The following is a 22,399-nucleotide window of genomic DNA, read 5'->3' as shown; positions in this document are numbered from 1 at the left end:
CAGTTGACCTCCATGTTTTACGACCTATTATTTTTAGTAGGAGGCATTTTCATGAATGATTTCCACTTGATGGTCAAGCCCTCCATGTGCTCAGATGCTCCTCTGAGCTAAAAGGAGAAAATGAATTCAAATAAAGTGCGAAGGGGAAATACAGTGAAGCAAAATACCCAACTAGGTGTTCAAAATTTTAAAACCCAACAATTTTCTAGCCACATACTGCTTCCTTACCCACTGCCTGCCACACAGAACTCCATCCCTACTACAGCCAGAGAACACGGTGTGCAGGTATCTCCCGGTATTAAAACCATGAGAATGTGCGGTAACCATGTATGTAAACTGGAGAGTGATTTCTCCAGCACACAAAGGATTAGTTTGCATTATAAGAAATACCTACCAGGTGTCAGAAAACATGCTTGTCATTTCAATAGCTTGCACCACTAAGGTTCGTCTGGTGGCCATTCCATAGTGAGAGGGATGCAATCTCGAAGCAAGTTCTAAAGTCCCACACGCCTCTCCTTTGGAGAGCAGATCCAATGGTGATCAAAGGTTATGAAGATTTTAATTACTGAGGCCACTGTTGCTCTCAGGTCAGGGTCTCAGGCTGGGTCACTCCAACTTGCTAGTATGAAAATCAGGGAAGCCTGAAGGCAGGAAGGAGTTCTCTGTAGAACGAGAGGGTAGAGAGAGTGCCCATGATAATTACGCATGTGGCAGCCCAGCTGACCCCAAGACGCATCTTGTGGCAAAATGGAGAGCAAAGGCATCTGGCAATGATCCTAGTCTTACCTGGGCCCACCTGGCAGCTGCGTCTTCATGGGGGAGGGACAAATGAGCGTCAGCAGTAATCCCATTCAGGTGGGTGGTACCTGAGTCCAGAAAACCACAAAAGACTACTGATCCCTGTTCTTTATCATTCAAGTTTAAATTCTGGTAAACTCAAAATTGTCCTGAACACATGAGAAGGGTTTTGCTGCTCTAAGGTCTTTGGCCAGAGAAACTTTAGCCTGCTCCATGCTACAACAGCCCTCAGTGCAGAACGTACTGTATGTTTCTTGACTACGTAAAGGCATCTGTCCTGTCCAGAATGCTATTGTACAAGCTGCCTTCAATTCCCTAAGGCAGTTTTGGGGTTTGAGGCACAATTTGAATGTGGACTTTGGGTACAACATGCTGAAGATACTGGATGCACACACAGCCGCCTGGTCAACCTTCCCAGGTTGTCACTGTTTGTGGAGGTTCACTGCCTTGATCACAGTCTTTCATAATCTCAGGGACTAACTGTATTTCAGATGTGCTCAATACACAGGCTTTCTTTGGCACCAGCTTGACACTACTGTCTGCTCTTTCCTCCTATCCACAGCAAGCCATCCCCTGATCCATACCATGTCATAAGATCCGTTCAGCTCCGTCCCCCATCAAGTGACACATGACAAATTCGGGTTTGGTACACATCAATCAGAATTGAGTACACCCCTTGGTGGGGGGGACCGCGCTGGCATAGCAGTTGAGAAGCAATTTCTCGAGTCTTAGAAAGGAGCCTTCAGGCAAGAGTTGGAAAATAACTTCAAGTCTTTTCTGTCCCTGGCTGCTTTAGTCTACTTGTTCTTCTGATCATCTCTGTTCATTGTCACCATTTCTGATTCAATATTGCTTGCTCCTAGTTTTTAAAAAATCTAGTTATTCTCAACATTCCCGATGAAATGCATCCCACTTCCCAGTCCTTGTGTCTTCATCTTCCAGGAGATCTAACTTGAACCATGAGTTGTTACTAAGCCATCACTTCAGTGCCCAGTGCTACTTACATTCCCTAATTGAGGAAATAATTTCTCTTTCTCTTCCCAGCATGTCTTTCTCTGAACTTTTGAGAGAGCCTAGCCTTGGGCAAAGTAATATCTCTGTTATGTATGATGCCAGAAGAGCAACTTGGGCATCTTTGGGAAACCTTAAATACAAAAATAATAATAATCCAGAAAATAATGATTAATTTTGTCAATAACTCATTTTAGTTAACATGGCTTTATTATGACTTTCATCAGATTCTCAGTGGAGAACTTAAAGTACACTCATGTATCATGTAGGTTGGGTTTATGTTTTTTTTTTTTGTTTTTTGTTTTTTGCTTTTTTAATGTCTTGGGCTTTGATTTTGAAAGATAAAGCTAGGTTTTTTTCCCCTAAAGGAATAGCAGTGTGCCATTGCCTCCACTTCCATGTGACATTTCAACTTAGGAACATATGGGGAAGAAATGAAAATTGTAATACTTTTCAAAATTACAAGAGGAAAAGATAATTTTAGAATCAACTTTAAATAAAAAAGTCTAATTATTGTTTGATAATCTCTAAATGTTGTTAAATATTTGCTGTTAGAGTTTTGCTATCCAAAAAAAACATTACACCATATTTTCTTAAGACTAGATAAATTTCAACTGGCTATTTATAAGACTATCATAACCTATATCCATTGGAAAAGAAACCAGGCCTGTGTAGGAATGGGCCCACCTCTCCATGCGTACCTTTTTAGAATAGGTGAAATCCAATGAAATTTCTCATTAGAGCCTTTGGCTTTGGTTTCAACAGTGAGTAGTTAATGTTCAGTAGTTAGCTAGTTAATTTTTAAAATGGCCAAACATTAATGGCTAATTATAAAAGCCAACACTCATTACAGTCTTACCAGGTTCATTGCCCACTGCTCAAGAGAAAGCCAATACACTGAGGCTGCTGGGCTTGCAGCAGAAAAAGCATTTAATATCGCAGGCACCATGTGGGGAGACGGGAGGAAGTTCTCAAATCTGTCTCCCCAAGAATTTGGGAGAAAGGGTTTTGAAAGATAGTTTGGTGGGCAAAGGGCTAGGCAATTGGGTCTGCTAATTGGCTGGATTCAGGGTAGAATCCCAGGGTTGTAGTAATTGTCTTTTTAGCTAAGTCAGTTCTTGGGTGGGGTTTACAAGACCAGTTGAGTCAGTTCCTTGATATGGGCCACTGGTCTGGTTGGGTCAGCTGGTCCACCAGAGCACAGGGCCTGGAAAATATCGCAAAAACTAGCCTTAGGTTTCACAAGGGTGATGTTATCTGTGGGAGCAATGAAGAAAGCCAAGAATCTTTATGACCAGCAGCTGTGTGACTCCTGAGTAGCAATTGTAGGAAAGCAGGCCAGGGAGCAATGGCTGGTTATGTATATATTCCCCGTACCACAGTTCCCACCTTGTGGCCCTTTATTAATTTTATAAAGGGTGGTTTCACACTTAGATGGCACCTACTGTGTTATATGTATATAGTGCTAAGTGCTATATATATATATATATGTATATATACACACACACACATATATCTTAACTCATTTAATCCTCACAAAACCACCAAAAGGTATTATTCTTAGATGAGAAAATCCAAGATGCAGAGAAATGAACTAACCCCCTGTCACACAATTACTATCAATACATGCAAGAGCTGGGATTTACTCCCAGGGAGCTGGGCTCCATAGTCTTAAAGCCCACACTTCAGTGCCGGAATGAGTTACTACAACTTCTCCCACCCAAGGATCATTCTCCCCAGAAGATATGAGGGGTTTTCGTGAGCAAGGCATAGATAGAAACAGCTAAGAACATGAGAGGACACGAATAAAGACAAAAAGGTGTGTGACTGATTTAGTTACGATTATTCAACAGGCAAGCAGGAAAAAATCCATTAGCACCTTCGTAAGTATTACAGTTCTTGCCATTGTGGTTTCAGTTTCCAACTGACAAAATACCAACCTCTCACTGCAGTTCCTGGGCTCTTAAGAATGATCACCACCTGGAAGTGAGGTTGATGGAACCAGGAACTAAAGAAGGATGCACTTGGATGCAGGTGTACAATCTCTCTGTAACAGAATGGTTTAATTGGCCAAACTTGCTTTCCTCTGCGGGGCTACTGAAGGCCTGAGGTTTAATGAAAGGGTGAAGGAAGGATAAACAGCTTAACACCCCACCCAGTAAAGAGTGTCTTCACCAACTCCTCCCAATTCGCCACTGCCTGGGGCCAGCAAAGAATTCCAGCCCTGGCTCCCGCTAGGGGTGACAGAGACAGAGCCACTAACATTAGCCTTCGCCGAAACCTGCTCTGGAGGCTGCAGCCGCAGGTGTTGGTCGTCTTAGCCTAGAGCATCTTTCCTGCCTTTCTGCTGGCTGGAAATAAAGGGCTGGCCAGCAGGGCCCTGTGTGAGCAGAGTGCTCAGCCTGCTAAAGTGAGCTGTTTGTGTTGGGCAGTTTGTGGAAGAAATTCTTGGGACCCACTTCCAGGACTGTGACTTCCAGTCCCTAATTACAATGACAGTCTTAGGCGTCCTAATTAAAGTGTGCCCACATTTCCTTTTCTGGGAATACAGAACCTATCTCATGTTCAGGAATGATCTAATGTTTCATCTTTGACATTTCAGAATCATTTTCAAGGATTTCTATTAAATTACAGAATCGAAAGAGAAAGGGGAGAACAGTCCATTCATTGTGTCCTGTCCTTTTCCTGTCCCTTTATCTGAGGGTGGTCTGTTTTCTGAAAATGTACTGAGAAACAAGAATTATTTGTTTGAAGGCTGTCTCCAAACTCCAAATTTGAAAACATGATTTATCATCTTGGAGGATAACGATCTGTCCACCTGTAGATTTCGACAGACTTCCTTGTGGAAGACTGACAAGTAGGGCATATTTTTAGAGTTTAGTTTGTCTTACGTTGCACCCGATAATTCAAAGCGGTTCAGAGTGTTTTCCTGCGTCAGGAGCCTGTGAAATGAAATTACACAACTGCCAGTGGGAACGATGAGCAAGATCAATACAGACTGTGACAGTCGGGGAGGTGCTGGGGACATTAATTTAGCATTGCGTGTCTGCAAGAGACCACATTTGCAGGGGACTTTCCAACCCTGGACTAATGTGCAATGTAGGAAAACTTAGTGACCCCCTGCCCCACCCCAGGGTTGGGGAGGGGGAAACCTAGAGATTTTGTTTATTGCAGAATGGATAGCCTAGCAAATCATCGTAACACCAGGACCTACAACCTAAGGCTGTACTGCAATTACCCTTTAAGAACAGGTTTTTAATATTTATACTGTTTCATCATTTGTTTAGTGGCTACAAGAGTGGCAAAGTATAAAACGGTTGAATGCCTGGATAATTTTTACTGGGTCTGCAAGGCTGTATTGAGATATTCTGACACTGCAGGAATCGTGATTTGTTCCTGCATAGATTTATACTGACTTCTTTATAGAAGACTGACAAGTAGGGGACTTTTTAAATGATTAGTCTGTCTCACGTTGTACCCAGTAATTCAGAATATTAAAACGAAAGTCTGATTTAGTCAGTCTCTACCACACAATGTAAATTTCCTTTTCATTGTCAAGTATATGATTAATACATGGAACATTTTTTTCTCATCTTTTGCCAAAGTAGTTCAAATACCAAACAGCAAGAAGTTTAAAAGCACTGATTTTTTTTTTCTTCTGCTTTTATATGTAGTTTCATGAGCTATTTATTGGTCATCAAATTAATTAAGGGTCAGAAATGCATTTTTTTCATAATGTTCTACAGAACAGACTCATAGAAATGTCTTCTTTTCACAATGTTCTACTAAACAGGCCCATTAACTTTGCTTTTATTTCTAAATTGGTACACCCAATCCATCAAAATCTCACTGGCAAAAGGGTGAGTTGAGCATGGCAGGAGGCTGCAGGGTTATTGCCGGAGGGTGGCGGGGGTGTCACTGCATCTGCCTCACTTCTGTTTTGTCTGCCTAGCAGAGGTGGCCTACTTGGCCACTGATGCTCAGACACCTTTCATTTTCGGTAGAGTTCTAGTGAGGAAGATCCTCTGAGTGAACCAAGCTCATCTACCAAGATATCTCCAGTGAAGTGTGATTCCAGACTTCCAGCAATTGACCAAACATCAGTCAAGCAGAAACATAAAAGTACAATGACCCCAAGGAACTCAGAGAAAGCGGGCCCCAGCAAACCCTCTCCAGGTGAGTCGCTGGTTTACTGAAATTCACAAAATCTAAAATCCCAGTATACAAGATAATGACAACAATCAAATTGGTGGTATCAGTTAAACCTAACGTTCTCCAAGTGGCTAATTCAGGTTGGAAGGCCAATGATCCTGTGCAAATGACAAAGTTAATTTCAGAGTAATACTAGGTCAAGGAGACATGAATTATGCAAAGTCACCTCCCACGGCCCACGTTTTCTGCCCAGTCATATGCTTTGTGTGGCTCCCGCCTGGAATTGCTGCCATTTCATCTTCTTTACCCTTCTTGGGGATAAAGGCATTTGGTCCTAGGTAGCAAGTTTTATGACTCAAGCAAGAGCATGAAGAGAAGTTTTCAAACACATCTGAATGGCGTAATTTATAGCCGAGAGAGAAAGTAATAAAGCTCTCCAGTTCTGGATTTGTCCTCTCCGGGAGAAAAGGAGCTTGATAAATCCTCCCTTTTGTGCAATTTGGTAAATAATTCACTCCTTAGCTGCCTTTGAAGCAAAGACCAGTCTTCTGCTTGGGGCAGGAATGACTTCCTAATATCCAGAAACGGGCTAAAATCAACTGTCCCTCGGGCTCATCCCCATCAAAGCCGTGGTCTGTAGGACAAATGAGATTCCTCAGGGAGCTGATGTCTAAGGTGGGGTAACTGGGCAGGCAGGTCTGCCTTCTGCTTTGCAGTTGAATGGAAAGGATCCAAACTATTCCTCGGAGCAATTGTCAGTAGCATGCAATTCATTAAAACCCAAATCACAGCTGCTTTCTAATCCTAAATAGCTCCTGTCATACAACCACCGGTCCAGTTAAGTCTTAATGCATTTTTTTTTTTTTTTTGTTGAGACAGAGTCTCACTTTGCTGCCCAGGCTAGAGTGCGTGCCGTGGCGTCAGCTTAGCTCACAGCAACCTCAGACTCCGCGGCTTAAGCGATCCTACTGCCTCAGCCTCCCGAGTAGCTGGGACTACAGGCATGCGCCACTATGCCCGGCTAATTTTTTCTATATAGATTTTTAGGTGTCCATATAATGTCTTTCTATTTTTAGTAGAGACGGGGTCTCGCTCAGGCTGGTCTCGAACTCCTGACCTTGAGCAATCCACCCGCCTCGGCCTCCCAGAGTGCTAGGATTACAGGCGTGAGCCACCGCGCCCGGCCTTTAATGCATTTTTTGAAAATGGCAGCTTACACTCAGATTAACCACCCACATTTTATTGCTTTAATGAAGTCAAAACCAAGCTGACTTCTGAAGTGATGTCCTCTTAGGCCCTGACTCTTGCTTGTTATTTAATGAGGGAAAGTGTCGTCATAGTTAATTTCTCATTTTAAAGATTTTTAGTAGGGATTAGGCCTTTAATCCAACTGCTGAAGATTGAAATAGAGCAGATATGGTCATTCCACAAATATTTCAAAATATAAGTTGTGATTTATTGCATTGAGGATGTTTTTAATTGCAAAAATTTGAGTTTAAGTCTAAACAAGGCAACTCCATTCTTTCAATACAATATTTAGCCTTTTTGCTAAAATCGAGTCGCTGTTTACATAGCATGCTTTGTCATCTGCGGAGAAAAATCATTACAATGAACCGTTTAGGCCCACTCAATGATTTAGTTTGATTAATACAGATGTTTTTCAGACTGAACAAACTCCATATGGAACTTACAACATTGACAAAAAGAGGGAATTGATTCACTTTACATTCTATAAAACATCAAATTTGAAAAATTACCAGACTGAAAAACACCGAGGTTTGGGCAAGAGAGCCAAGTTGGCAAAAGATGTCTATTTCATCAGATGAGTTATGTTACTCATAGTAAAAGCCTTTACAAACCGCCAGCTTCGCCATCGTATTATGGCCCTAGACCATGTCCCAGAGCCATGTAGCCGAGAGCCGGACTGTGGCCTGGCTGTCCAGCAAGCATAGCGGTCTTGGTGATCCATGGCAGTTGCTACAGAAGCTGAATCAGTTGTGCAGCAATCTGGCTAGAGACAAAGCATTGGTGTGTTAAGACCCATTCGTGGTACATGTGTACATGCAGCCTCAGAATTCTCCAATTAGCATAGTGAAATGAGAAGCTAGAGACATGGCAAGAATTTAAGCTGAGGCTATTCAGGAAAAGTTGAGTTGGAGTTTGGTGGTGGCATAACGCAGACAATTCACATACACACCCCGCTGTTTCAGAGAGAGAGAATTTGGTATGTAAATTATCTGGACATACTGATCTAGCTCACTAGCTAAATTCACAGTTTCTTGCTTTTCTTCACCTCTGTGGAGAGATATTTTCCTAAAGCATTTTGGAGGTGATTCAAAGTTAGCAGTGAGTCATCAAAACTTCTATCCATGTCAGACCTGAGATTCTGTGCAAAATTGAAACATTGAACACAGTGAAATTTCTTTGCCACATCTGCCTAACAGGCTAAACTTCCATACTGTGTTATGCTAGACTCTACTGAATAAAACAAGATCGCCGAGGAATGTGGCTTGACTTACTGCAAATTTATATAATCATAATCCATGTCATTAAAAAAGGGTTTTTTTTTTTCTTGGGTGTGAACTGCCTCCTAGAACCCCTAAAACAATTATTTGCAATATAGGAACTATCAATGTCCGCTACAAGTAAATAAATAACCAATAAGGCATCAGATCCTCATTGTTCTTCACACTGTTAGAAGGAATTCATGCATTTAAATTAAGTTCATATAGTCCATGAAACTGTTTCTAGATGAGTTGACTTGTGGTGTTCCTTGTTCTCTTTCTCCATGCAGTGGGGTGTGCAATTTATGGGCAAGTGCTTTGGAGTCAAAATGCTTGGATTAACATCTGGACCCCATTTCTTATTTGTTGTATACTTTTGGGCACGTAATTTCTCCATGCCTCAGTTTCCTCATCTGTAAAATGGGAGGAGCATGGTTTAAAAAAAGATCCCACCTGCTAGGGTTGCTGTGAAGACTCGACGATAAAATCTATGTGCAGCCATCAGAACAATCCTGCCACTGTAACTACTCAATAAATTATAGCACTATGATCTCTAGCACACGAGAGCAGCAGTTAGTAAGGAGAATGTACTAGAAAACTTTGTTTTCTTTGTCTTAAGGTCTCCCCACCCCAATCTTCTTTTCCTTCACAAAAATCAGAGTTGTGTTTTTTAACTCTCTAACACAAATGCAGGTACAGGCACTTTTACAAAACTCTGAGTTTCCAAAGCAAAACACCAAATGGAAAAAAGATGAATAATCAGAAAGCAGTCACCAAGCCAGAGATACGCTTTATTTCCAAAAGACATGGAAAATTCAGGCAGTGAGTCAAGACCCAGCTGGGTCTTATGCACAATTGATTCAGAAATCCCACTTCACGACCAAGGGGATCGCTGGTGTAGGGTGAGAAGTAAGCCTAGCACGGAAGGTGACATGCTCTCGTTTCAGAATTCCGTACGGATGGGTGAGGCGCAGAGCAGTCGGCAGGCCCAGCGGGTGCAGGGGCACAGGGACGTTCGGGAGGTGTGATGGCCTCTGACTCTTGCCTGCTCTCCAGACCTCTCTTGGCCCTAGCCTGAGTTGGAAAAGAGACGCCTTTCCTTTCCAGGACATGGAGAGGCATCCAAAGGCCACCGTGCTGTGGGGCTCTGGCGCCTGGAGTCATAACGAGCTCTCTACCGCAGGGCAGGCACATGGGAAGTGAGTGTGCCCTCTCCTGCCCTCCATTCGCACCTGGAGCTTGGGCATAGTCCCCTAGTTACATGCCAGGAAAACAGATCTGGATGGCGTCCTGGGAGACTGCTTCCAAAATCTTGCCCTTTAAAACAAAGCCAAGTGTTCTGAAATTATCCTCACTTATTATTGAGTTCAACATTAGTCATTACCAGATTCAGATTTGTAGGGAGTAGCAAGACCTTTCAGCCTTATAATGGATTATGGTGAGGACGTGTTCTTGTAAAACTAAGAAAAAGCAGGGAATTCAGATTTTAAAAGATAAACATCAAAAATAACTGTGGTCTCTTTTGGACTGGAAAACACGTATTTGAAGAGCAGCCTGGAAGAGAAATTTGAGGGAAAATCCTAAATCTTCTTAATTCACCTTGCAAATAAATTCTACTGAAGATTTTCTCTGAAAGGCCAAGATTAATGGGTTTCCCGGCAAGCACAATTGGTGTCCAACAACTTTCCGAGCTATCTGCCCAAGTTAGGAAAAAAACAGTGAACACTTCCATTTTTATGTAGAGAGTCCATTTGTGATAATGTTTCTGCAACAGAGGGGTTCAGGGTTGTCATGGAGCCCAGAATTTGATGTCCTGGCTCAGAATCCTGTTTCTACCATTTTGTAACCCAAAAAATGTGAACTGGCAATTTCTCTGAACTCGGTTTTCTCAGCAGTAAAATGGAGTTATTACCTCCCTCGCTAGGTAGGTAGGAGGATTACAACCCTGGATACAGACTAGGCTTTAGGTAGGGGTTGATCCCTAGTCTTTACAAAGCCTGGTCCCAACACCACCTGCTGCTCTGGGGTTGCCACCTCGATTAGAAAACTGCTTGACCAAAGAAACTGTAGTTTGAGAGGTAAGAGTGGTTATAATTTGATTATTAAGAATGTTAATTATTTGGCCATCCATTTATCCGCTACCTATGGGGATGTTAGCAAACACACCTAACTGCCCCCCCGCCCCCGACCCTGTCCCAGGGTGCATGGTCCAGGGCGAATTGGTTTTCTGAGCCATCACTCATTCATTCAGCACTGCATTGGCTGCGTGCTTACCTGCCGGGGCCTAGGATACGGAATATAAAACACATAGCACCTGCCCCCAGGGGCTTATAGCCTAGTGGGCGGGCAGGACACCAACAGGGGCAGACAGTATGATGCCTGCCCTGACCAAGGTAAGTTCTGAGAGCTTGTGGGCAGGGCCAGGTGGGGCGAACATCCTGAAGGACAGGGGACTTAGCCAGGTGAAGGGGGCAAGAAAAATGTGCCCGCCAGAAGATACTGAGTGTGCAAAGGCACAGAGGAGAAAGAAAGCAAGGAAGAAGGGGAGAGACAGACAGACAGACACAGAGGATCTACAGATAGTCTAGAGCCCTGTGCCTCCAAGTGTCCCCAGACTAGTAGCAGAGGCATCACCTGAGAGCTCGTTAGAAATGCAGGACCTCAGGCCCAGCCCAGACTTACTGGCTCAGAACCTGCATTTAACGAGACCTCGGGGATATACACATAATATACACATACACGTTGGAGTTTAAGAAGCTCTGGTTTAGGTTACAAATTAGGAAATGTGGAGTATAAAGTTGAGGCCCTACAGGTAGGCAAGGACCAGGTCCCCAAGGGCCTTAAATGTCATGCTGAAGGCGATGGAGCTTCAGTCATCAAAGGGCTCTACCCAGGGAAGCAATGCAGTCAAATTGGCATTTGTAAAAGCTGACTCTGGCTGCAGCGTGGAGAAGGGGCAGGAGGAGGGTGGGGGCGGCCAGACACAGGTGAGAGACCAGACAAGCAGCAGCTGCAGCCAGGGCAGGGAGAAACGAGAGGGGCGTGACCCAGAACAAGAACAGAGGGGAGAGGGAAGAGGGCGTGGGCCAGAGGGATGTTTGAGGAAGTAAAGCTGGCAGAACTTGGTGACTTGGCTGCAGGGATAAGGAAAAAGGAGGAATCAAAGAGAACTCAGGGATCTGGCCCGGAAAACGAGGCCAATGGAGGTTGCCGTTGCCAAGGCTGAAAAACCAAGGAGAGGTTGGTCTTCCATGGGTGTTGTCTGGGGTGCAGCAGGCAGCCAGGCGGAAATGGCAGAGACACCTGGGGACCCAGGACTGCTGCTGGTAGGAATCCGCGACAGTGGGTAAGCAGTGTTTGAAACTTCAAGAACGTGTCCCCTGTGAGCATGGATAGAGTACGAAGAGGGAAGATGAAGAAACTTTGGGAGACAAGAATAGTTAAGGGAAGAATAGGGGAAGACAGCTATGGAGAGAAATGATCCGAGAAGCAGGAAACACTCCAGGAGCCACTGAGGAAGACAGGAGTGGATATTTACTTGAATCCTCTGCGGCTTAGCAAGGACGGAGAGCCTGCTGCCATAGGTGATGGTTTCCAACTGGACGGTTACAATGATGGCATTTTAGAATTGGAACTGATTTCAGCTGCCCTTCCCAAACTTCTCTGATGATAAAAATTGCCAAGAAGGAGCCCACAAAAGCGTGTTTCAAACAAGCACTACAGATGATTCTCATCAATAGTTTGGGCAGCTGTCTCAGAGCCTTGCTTCTCAAACTTTAACGTCCATGAGGAACACTTGGGGGTTTTGATAAACTACAGAGTCTCCATTTCTTAGATGCTCCCAGGTGACATCCATGCTACTGGTCTAGGGGCCTCCCTGGGAGGGGCACGGCTGGAGAAAACACCTGTCTCATTTTGCAGATGAGGAAACAGGTAAGCCGTTGATTCAAGGTGACCCAGCTGCTTAGTGGCAGAGCTGGGCCTTGTCAGGCATGAGGGGGTAGCTCGGAATCATGGCTCCGGCAGGGGCTCCTATTCTGCCTCCACCGAGGCAAGGCTGGCAGTTTGTGAGGTTAGTGAGCAAATCAGTAACTTCTCTTGGACGCCTCTCTCATTTAACCTGCTTTCCCCTTCCTCAGCTCCTCTCCCTTCCCGGATCCCACCAGGATCTCTCTGTTTCCTTCCCTTTTCCCAAGCTTCCTTGTGTAGCAAAAGGCCAGATCAGGACATGACCGCTACCTCCTAGCAGGGGCAGCTGGAGGACAGGGCGGGGACAGCCTTACCCAGGTGAGACCCCACGGGCCACCATCTGTTGCTGCCAGAACAGCTCATTAGGCTGGCTGTGGGGGACGAGAAAGGCCCAGGTGCTTCCACACGGCCCTTCAGGACATTCTTGGGAACGTACCAGGAGAAGAACTTCCCTGCATCTGTCAGACACGATTGGTTGGAAAAGGGTGTGATGATGCCACTTCCCTTGGTTAACTCCTCGGTGACTCTGAGCTCTGGGCCAGGTGCCTCCCGGGCAGAAGCCAGGCCTGCTGCTTCTAAGACACCTGGAGAAGACCCCACTCCCACCCCCGAAGAACAATTTTTGAGTTTTGATTCATTCACAGACCTTTTTTTTTTCACATCCTTCCCACCATGAGTGCTGCTTCCTGATTGCTCTTTTTCTTTTGTGCAGGTGACAGCAGCGAGCACCCCCTGTTCTGTGTTGAATATACCCCTTACTGCTCCGTCTTTGCTTTCTCCCCTGTCGTGCAGCCCAGTACCAATTACTGCTGCCTCGTCCTGCCACTAGTGCCACCTGTCCCCCCAGTGGCCCAGGACCCTTCCCCCCATCTCCCTCCGGTGACCCTTCCCTCCTTCATGAGCCCCATTTCCACCTCCCCGGGGCCCATGCCCGAGTCGCCAGCGGCCCTGTGCTACTTCCCCATCTCCTGCCCCACCCCGTCCGAGACCCCTGTGCTCTGCCTGAATGGCCCCAGGAGGCCCAGCCGAATTTACCTCATGTGGTAAGTGGCCCTTGGCCCGGCACACGGCACGGTGGAGCCAGGGAGAAGGGACTGCAGGCTCCCAGAAGGCAGGTGGACAGGACAGGGGCCAGAGGCAATGCCATGAACACTACCAGGAGGTGTGGTGTGCAGGGGAGCAGGAAGACGGGACAGCGCTGCCACTTCACTCGGGCTCCACCTTCTAGCGCCAAAGGAGTGAGCGACCAATAAAATCCCATCCTTTCTGGAGACTCATTTGATTTCTTAACACCCCTGTCTGGCACACTGTGGGATGTCACCACCAGAAACCGAACAGGCTCTCCTGTGTCTGATCGTGCCCTTGGCTCTGTGAATGTGGCCACCAGGCAGGTGGCTCTGCAGGCGCACACAGGAACCGAAAGCCCGGTCAGAGCCTCTCTGACGAGGGACAAATGAAAGGGCTCAGTCGGTGTTTACATTCCCTTTCTTGCCTACTTATTAGGCATTACATTTCCTAAAATCAAAAATCCCACCTCCTGAGTGCCAAAATAAAATGTATTTATGGTACATAATTAAGCTTTAATTAAGATCTCCTCTGGGCATGTGAGACAACACACATTTCTAACACACCCAAATAGGCAAAGAGTCGCAGCCCACTGTTTGTGAGCGTAGGGAAAGCCGCCTCTTACCCCAGGGCAGCATCGGCTCTTGCGAGTAAGCTGTGCTTCCCACCAGCCAAAGGAAGCAATCAACTGTTCACAAAGGCATCTCTGAGTTGGAATCTCGGCCCCTCCTAGGCACCGGGGAGCCCAGTTAAGATAGTGTGGGGGAGGGGAAAAGGTTCACGAATTGTATTTTCCTCTTTCTCTTTGTTTTTGACCTTGTCTGTCAAGAGCTGTGTCTGTCTCTGGCAAGTGATGTGAGGAGCTGAATAATTAGCAGGAGCATGGGCTTAATGTGGGCAGTTGAATGGACTTGGTTCTCAGTTGTCAGGGTCTTGTATAAATATGAGATTTCTATCTTCTTTTCCTTTCCTGGCCAAATTAAGAACTAATCAGTCAACAATCACAGTTTCCCAGCATTGTCAAGAGAACTGAGGCAGATGCCGTTTATCTAAATAGCTGTTTGGTTTCTTTGCTACGGGGGGCATCGCCTTGCTCAGATACTGGAGAGGGGTAGGGCTGTATGTTGTCCAAAGCAAACGACAGTTTTCCCCAAATTCACTGACAAACAGGATATTGAGTTACCTGGCAATGAAACTCCTGCACATAAATGCCTTTCTTTCCTGTAAGGCAAGGGTTTGTCCTGCTACCTGAAGAGGAAGCTATATTTCAACTCCCAGTGTAAATATGACTTAGTCTTCCCGCAGATTAATACATTAATATGTACCATGCCATGGCGAGGACTCAGAAAGCCACCAAAGGTCTGAAATTTGGTTCACTTTTCATGTGGGTAAAGTGATTAGGAACTTGGTATATAAGTTGAGTGTTTGAAACTCTTAAATCCATGTGCACACAAACTATGCAGTGTAGGTCACCTCATTTGTGACTGTGATTGCAGACAGAAGAAATATTTTTTAGGAGTTTGCTCTCTTTAGAATCTAAAAGGTATCGAGGGAAGAAGTCAGCAGTGCAGCCAAATTAGATTATAATAATCTTTAAGGTCATGAGCAAAATGTCTTGCTCATCTTTGTGAACCCGCAAATTATTGCATAGCAAAGGCATACAGGTATTTGTTGAACAAATTATAATAAAAAGAGTTGCTATTTGCCTTTTGGATTTTATAAAAGAAGGATTGAATGAGAGAATCAACAAGAGTTACTAGGAATAAAGGCTACTGAATAAGTTATTCTCACCCTGCGAAGCCTGCATAATAGTCTCTGGTCAAATTCAGTTCTCTCATCGGAGTGCCTTCAGAGTAGTGGTCTTCATTGTGGTGGAAGCAGCGGCTATCATTTGTAGCCGTTAATATGCACCAGACACTGAGTTAGGCCATTTATGTACATTATTGCTAAACTTTATAATATCAAGATAAGAATATTCCCATTTTACAGTTGCAGAAACTGTAGGCAATTTGAGGTTCAAATTGCCAAATGTCAGAGGATCCTGCCTACACCAACAGCGGTGATTTCTTCATTGAGAGGACTGGTAAAACAATCTCTAGTTGTTCAGCTTTATTACTTTAGTTTGCTGAGAACTTGATTAGAGGGCACATAATAATGGTTTTGGAAAGTGTTTAAGAGATCTGATGCTTTGAAGGAAGCAGATTTTTGAACAAGAGAACAAATTAACCTTTTGTCTTAAGCTATCTTGAGTCTTTTGCACAGCTAAACATTTGTTCTAATTTTGAAGTTCCCCTGTAGTTTGGGCTGAATACATCTTCTTGAGCCCTGCAAACCGTACTAGGCAATTAATATTTGTCCTGCACCACAGTGCGAGGCAACACATAGACTGGCTAGGAGATGGTCCCCATCCTTACCGAGCTTACAGGTGGAGAGAAAAGACATACACATTAATCAATTTTAGAATATTTAAATGCTAAAGGCCATAAAACACCTGAAAATAAGGGTTCTGGCCAAAGCAGAGTCAGAGCAGACATGGTGGAGTAAAGCAGGAAACAGACCTTGCAGGACCTGCTGGCTGGTGCAGGCTGTGGGGAGAGGCTCTGGGAGGAAGGCTCACTCCCTGGGAAGGGGTGTCTTGGAGCACAGAGGGACGGCGCTGTGGGCATGTGAAGTTCTGCTGCCTGGAGCGTGGAGGAAATTTGAGTATTCTGCTGGGTTCCTGCTGGGAATCAAAGTGAAATCTTTATAATAAGGACCTCTGAGCCAGGTCCTGGCTCTCTGGACTTGGCCTGAGCCCCCAGCCTGCCCCTTCCCTGGCCCTCCCTCTGTTTCTTCCTCAGTATATGAGAATCCTGCAGCTTCCTCTTCTGTCAGTCAGGTGGAAGGCAGGAGGCGGGACTTCAGAGAGCTGAGGAGGGATGAGGTTTCAGGTGATGAGGGAGAAATTTCTGGAGTTAAGAAAAGCAACTTTTGGCACTGAGGGAATGCTCCCCCCATTTCCTCTGTGGCAGGTCCCTTTCTGTAAAGCACCTGATATCTCTCTCTCTCTCTCTCTCTCCCTCCCTCTCCCCCTCTCTCCCTCTCCCCCCCCCCCACTCCCTTTTTGGTCAGTGAAATCATGTCTAATCACCACCCAGAACCCCCCAAAGAATATATTCTCATTTTCCAAAGAACTTCCACTCCCTTCTCTCCTTTCTGGTCACACCCACCGCCTCTCTGGGCTCCACCAACTTGCCCTAAGTTGACCCAGCAGCTCCCGTCTTCTAGTAACTTCCCCTTGGGCACGGTCCTCTCTATCTTGGAACACAGAATGCGCTGCCTTCCCATCCTGGGCCCGTCAGAAGCAGCAAGCAGCCCTAGCCATCGTATGAAATTAGGCTTCCTGCGCTGCCAAAGAGAAAGAATTTTCATTCCTTTCCCGAATCTCGATGCAAACTATTCCTGCAGCCACAGCTCACACCCTGGCACACACATCCAGTTGTCTGCACGTGCCAAGGCCGGCTGTGCTCTCGCATACGAGTGGGGGACCCTTCCCAGCTCTCCCCCGTGCTGCCTGCTGGCTGCGTCTGTTTGTGAAATTTCTAAACTATCTAAAAGGAGATGAGCCAGGCACATGATCTTGGGAGATTTAGTCCAGATATTCACGATTTAACTGCCTTGTGAACCCAAGAACTTGTACGGATGCGTGAAAGATACTGAAACTTTTTCCCCATATTCATGTGCACTGATGCTAAATACATGTGAAGAGGAAACTTGAAATTGTTCATACTAATTAGCAACCTAATTCAAAATCTGAATTTAAAAAAAAAATGTTCATTGGGAACTCAGTCCCCCGGTGGCACCCCAGCACCATGGCGGGTGGGACATGGGAAAGAGAAAAGGTGTGCGGTCCCTGAGTGCCGGGAGCCTCTATGTAAGGCGTACCTGCCACTAATAAACAACCCGAGGAAATAAATATGCAGGTACAAAATACGTTGTGATTCAAACCTGGGTGAGCACTGGGGAGCAGCGAGTCCCAGCTGAAGGCTCTGGACAGTTGCAGCAGCTGCACACCAACACCGAAGAATCAGAAGTGAGAAACTTCTTAGCAGAAGGAAAGATCCCTGTGGACTCTGTATTGCAGGCGTCATGGGTGCTCCTGAGTGGTGATAACAGCCTCATGAAGTGGGTTTTATTATTTCCATGTGACAGATGGGGAAACTGAGGCTTGGAGAGGCGAAGTGATCTGCCCAAGCTCACAGGCCTACGAGGGAGTGGAACCAGGTTTCAAAGCCAGCTCTTCTCTGTCCTCCTGGTCCATTCTCTTGACAGCACCCCCCACTCCCTTTCTTGGGCCCTTTGAGCATTCTTAATGTGGAAGATATTTTCCTGTAAAAAATGAATTATTGAAAAGATTTTACACCTTTCAGCAGCCCAGGCACCAAAGATTTTATCAAAGAAGAGGAGGCCAAAACTGGGGAGGTTGACAGTCAGCCCAGAAATGCACAGCCCAAGAGCGTCTGGAGACAAAAGCAGACAGAAGCCGAAGTTGCCGGCAAAGGCAACGGCCCTCAGGGGAACAGGTAAGGCCCCCCGTGGCTCTGCGCCTTGGTCCTGGAGGTTGGGGGACTGCCTTGTGCTGTTGCCCGGTGAATTCTGTATGATTTTTAGACACTTGTGCCTTAAAATGAAATACTCATAAGGTTAGGAAAGCAAACTATTTGAACCAGGGAGTTTTTTTCCTCCAAGAGAGCCTGCTGGGAAAGAAAAGGGAGTGGGGAGCGTTTATCTTTCCTTTTCTTCTCGATTATTCCACAAGCGTGACAATGCGTGGTGTGGAGTGCGCGCCAGCCATGCAGCTTCCAGAGAGGGCATTTGGGTGGTGGGTGGCGGGGTCTGGGGAAGGCGGAGAAGCAGTCTGCAGCGCTGGGGGTGTCTCATCGGGCCACAGTTCCCACTCACCCCCCAGGAGGGGAGGGAGGGTGTCCGTGGGTGGCTCACCTCCCGCAGACGTCTCCCCTGTGATCAGGGCACTCAGAGCGGCAAGATTATAATGTGTAAGAAATAACATCAAAATGATGATGCCCCTTATTTCAAAACAGTCATTTGGTGGACAGCCCCTTAGGACTCAAGGAAAGTGACATTTCACAGCCAGCCTTGCCATGGACCTGTTCTTCCCCTTAGGGAACCCACTGGGCATCACACTTTGTCATTACCAAATGAACACAGTAGCCCTTATTTTTAGATGTGATATATACTGTGGTGGACACATATAAATATAGAAGAACATGGTAGTATTTGGATGGTTTAATATTAGGGGCAATTAGAGCATAAATGAATCTGCAGTAACGAGATGTCCACAGGGGTCCCGATGGTCCAGCGCCTCCTATTGGGAAGGGCGTGAGCTTAGGCAGACCTCAGTTCCAGTTCCTGCTCCGCCTCTCAGCAGTGGGGTCTTGGGTGCCCAAGTAGACACCCTGCGCGACAGTTCCCTTATCTTAAAATACGGATAATGAAATCCACCTTGTTGCATTGTTACAACAACTAAGTAAAATAATACACTGACCAGCACCTGGCAAGAGCAGACCCACATAGTAGGCACTGGACTCTTGTTAGTGCCTCTCCCGCCACCTCCCCAATGCCCTCAATGAAGTGGTGAATAATATTTGAAAGGTGAAACATTCCTGGACCCATGGGGCTCATACAATCCTCCGTCTGCACCCAACAGACATCTCCCATCATCCTGCAATCCACTGAGAATTTGTCCTAATTTTCTATTATTCCCAGGGCTCCTGATCTTCCCCAATTATCTCCTCACTAGTCTCCCTTTAGTTCCTTGTCTCACACTCTAAATTACATAAACTGCAGTAGAAGCCAGATATTTGAATGGTATCAGTGAGAGATTTGAAGCAAATGTGACAGAGAGAAAATACAGAAAGCTCCTGCAAATCAATAAGAAAAACACAAATACTTCACAGGGAAAGGGGGAAAGGACGTAACAGACAATTTCACAGAATAAATATAGGTGGCTAATAAACATTTTTTTAGAAGTTCAACCTCGGTCTGTAATAAATGTAAATTTACGTGAAATGAATTTGGCCTACCAGTCTGGCTAAGGTTGTTAAAATAATACTAGTAGTGAAACTAACAACGAATATTCCTGGGCACTGTTATGTCGCAACTACTGACATGGATTGCTGGTGAGAGAGATGTCTTTGTATCCTACTTGCAGGGTAATTTGGTGCAAACCCTCTAGAAAGGAATTTGGCAACATGTGTCGAGAGCCTTTAAAAAGTTCATGCCTTTTGACCTAGCCATTCCACTCCCAGGGATCTATTCTAAGAAAAGAAGATATGTTGTCAAAGATACACGAGCAAGGATATTTATCACAGTGTAATCTGTGACAGCAAAAACCTCAAAACAATCTATATGTTCAGCAATAGGGGAAGAATTGAATATATTCCTTATATATATATACACCCTTATACTATGTAGGGTGTATATATATATATATCCTATTAGTATATAATATAGGTATAATATAGGGTATAATATATACCTATCTACTCTTATACTATAATTAATATCATGTTCTTAAAGAATAATTAATGGCATGAGATAATTCTGAGTCTGCCACCCACCCCTGAAATCTGAAACAGTAGCAATGAGCCATCTGAGTTTTGGATTATTATTTTTATTTTCTTCTTCATTCTCTTCTATGGTTTCCAAATTTTCTCCAATGATCATAAGTCACTTTTATAACCAGAGGGAAAAAAATTAAGAGTATATGGCTGTTGGAATGTAGGAAACTGTTGGCCAAGCACATGAGGAAGTCCAGACTAAAGGCACAGTCTCAGGGCAGACAGATGCTTGTTCCGCTCTCCTGTCATTGCCCCTGGAACTCCCGGAGATGGCAGGCACCCGACTCACAGCTGGAGCCGGCAGGGCCTCAGAAGCATTCACAGCATCTGCGGGGCCTGGTCTATGAATAGCGCGTCCCTGGCATACCAATTTGAGTGTTTATTCCCAGCCCTAGAGCTATTGAAATCTGCTCCCTATTTGATAGACACAAAAAATAGGGTTAAAATGGCATAAATATAGAATGGCACAGTCTGCCACCTCTAGGGGAAGCACATGCGCGTGCGCACACGCACACACCTCAGAGAAGCTCTGATTGAATTTTTAAAGAGGAAGACAGTTGTGGTGACAGGGAGGGTGCAGGTGCACCCCCTGGCGTGTTTCAGGGATCCGCAGGAGCTGCAGCACGGCACGTAGCCTGGGACTTCTGCCCCAGAGGCCAGTGTCTCCCCGTGACAGCTCGGTGGCTTCAGTGACATGAGCTGATGGTTCCTGTTGCCTTTCCAGTTTCTGCTTTTCAGAAGTCACCCCAGCTGATGCTTTGCCCATTAGGTGTTTTCCCATTACCTGAGCCGAATCGGCTCCCGGGCCTCTGGCCCTCGGGTGGGTTGTGTGTTCAGGGAATGAGCCTTCATCAGACTCAAAACAGAAAGTAATCAACCACGGCCTACACTTGTGACTCCTCTAGGTCACCTTTTTATTCCAAGAAAAGAAAATTGTCAGGAGAATTCAGTTGGTTCCATAGAAGCATTTGTCCCCGCAAATGTGGGTCAGCCGGGTCTGGGGTGGGCGGCCGTCAGCTGCACTCCTGGACTTGCGCAGCCAGATGCCCGGAGCGTCCTGAGTTGCTGACGCATCTCTGACTGGGGTTCATGAAAGCCGTAAGGGCCTGATAGGAGAGCTTAACTGATCTCTAGAAGAGCTGATGAGTAAAGATTCGCACTGTGCTGCTGAGTGTCCCATGCAGCTAACAACAAAAGAAGCTTACAGAGTATTAGGACATTAGAGACTCAAGCTGGCTCTCCCCTGGGAGGCCCCTCAATTAAAGTGAGTCAGTATTGACTTGGCCCTTGGCTGAGCCTGAGCCGGTGGCTCTGAGGATTTGCATTTCACCAGCGGGCTGTTAGCACACAACCTTCCCGGGCCACGGAGTCCTGTCCACTCCACAGGGTGACCGGCTATGGAAACGACATGATAAGGACAGCAGCACCTCATCAGATCCCACAGAAGAGCAGAGGGGGCAGAGCAGGTAGGGGGAGGCCGATGTCAGGAGGGGCTAAAGCGAAGCGGAACCAGGAAGAACCTTCAGTTTCCTGCCCACGTCCACAGGGTATAAACCCCTCAGCAGCACACCTGTCATGACGAATTCAGCGAATCTTTATTTTCACAAGGAAATTGGAAGGCCAACCAGTTTCTTAAGGGATCTCCCAAGGTAGTGGTTAAGAACACAAACCCTAGTATCAAGCAGACTTGTGTTCAAACGTTCAGTCCATCGCTTACTGGAAACATGATCATGGCTAGTTATGTGACCTCTCTAAGCCTGGTGTCCTCGGTTATAGTGTGGGAGGATTGTGATGCCAACTTCATGCGGTTGTGAGGCTTAAGTGTGTATGTGTGTGTGGGGGGGGGGGGTGATATAGTTAGTATGGTTCTGACCCACTCAGTGTAAGCCTTCAATAAGTAGGACTTACTAGTTATTTTTATTAATATAAGGCATTGTGAGTGATTTCACCAACAGAAATTCCTACTCACTTGGGCACTTTACGTCTGTCTTCTCTCGCTAGCTCCTCATGCTTTAGACTCAGAAGGGCTGGGAAGGTAGGGATTCTGTGATAGCGGAGGTTGCAGATTGACCTGGAGCTAGTGACGCGGAGAGATAATGATTGCATGAAAGATTTATCATATTTATTTGCACTAAACAGTAAACATGACCAAAATCATCAGTGTGCCTGGGCACCAGTTTTTAGAGCCTTCCTCCCAATCTGCCAAGATAGACTGTACTGCTCTTAAGTTTTTGCAAAGCTGTGTAGGAAGCAGGGTGTCATAAATGTATGTTGGAAGAA

General features: G+C 45.6%; 1 protein-coding gene across 1 annotated transcript in view; it reads left to right on the top strand.

The window, feature by feature from the left end:
* The window catches only part of MARCHF10 (membrane associated ring-CH-type finger 10), a 73,011-nt gene that overhangs the window by 20,730 nt on the left and 29,882 nt on the right, over positions 1–22,399 (top strand). Inside the window, exons 3-4 of the mRNA XM_069481592.1 lie at positions 5,814–5,985; positions 17,909–18,061. Coding sequence (XP_069337693.1) covers positions 5,814–5,985; positions 17,909–18,061 — 325 coding nt within the window. The remainder of the gene's footprint in view (positions 1–5,813; positions 5,986–17,908; positions 18,062–22,399) is intronic.

The sequence above is a fragment of the Eulemur rufifrons genome, chromosome 9, assembly GCF_041146395.1.
Source record: "Eulemur rufifrons isolate Redbay chromosome 9, OSU_ERuf_1, whole genome shotgun sequence".
NCBI classification, from domain to species: Eukaryota; Metazoa; Chordata; class Mammalia; order Primates; family Lemuridae; genus Eulemur; species Eulemur rufifrons.
The sequence above is the reverse complement of the archived record's forward strand: the minus strand, read 5'-3'. Positions and strand labels throughout refer to the sequence as shown.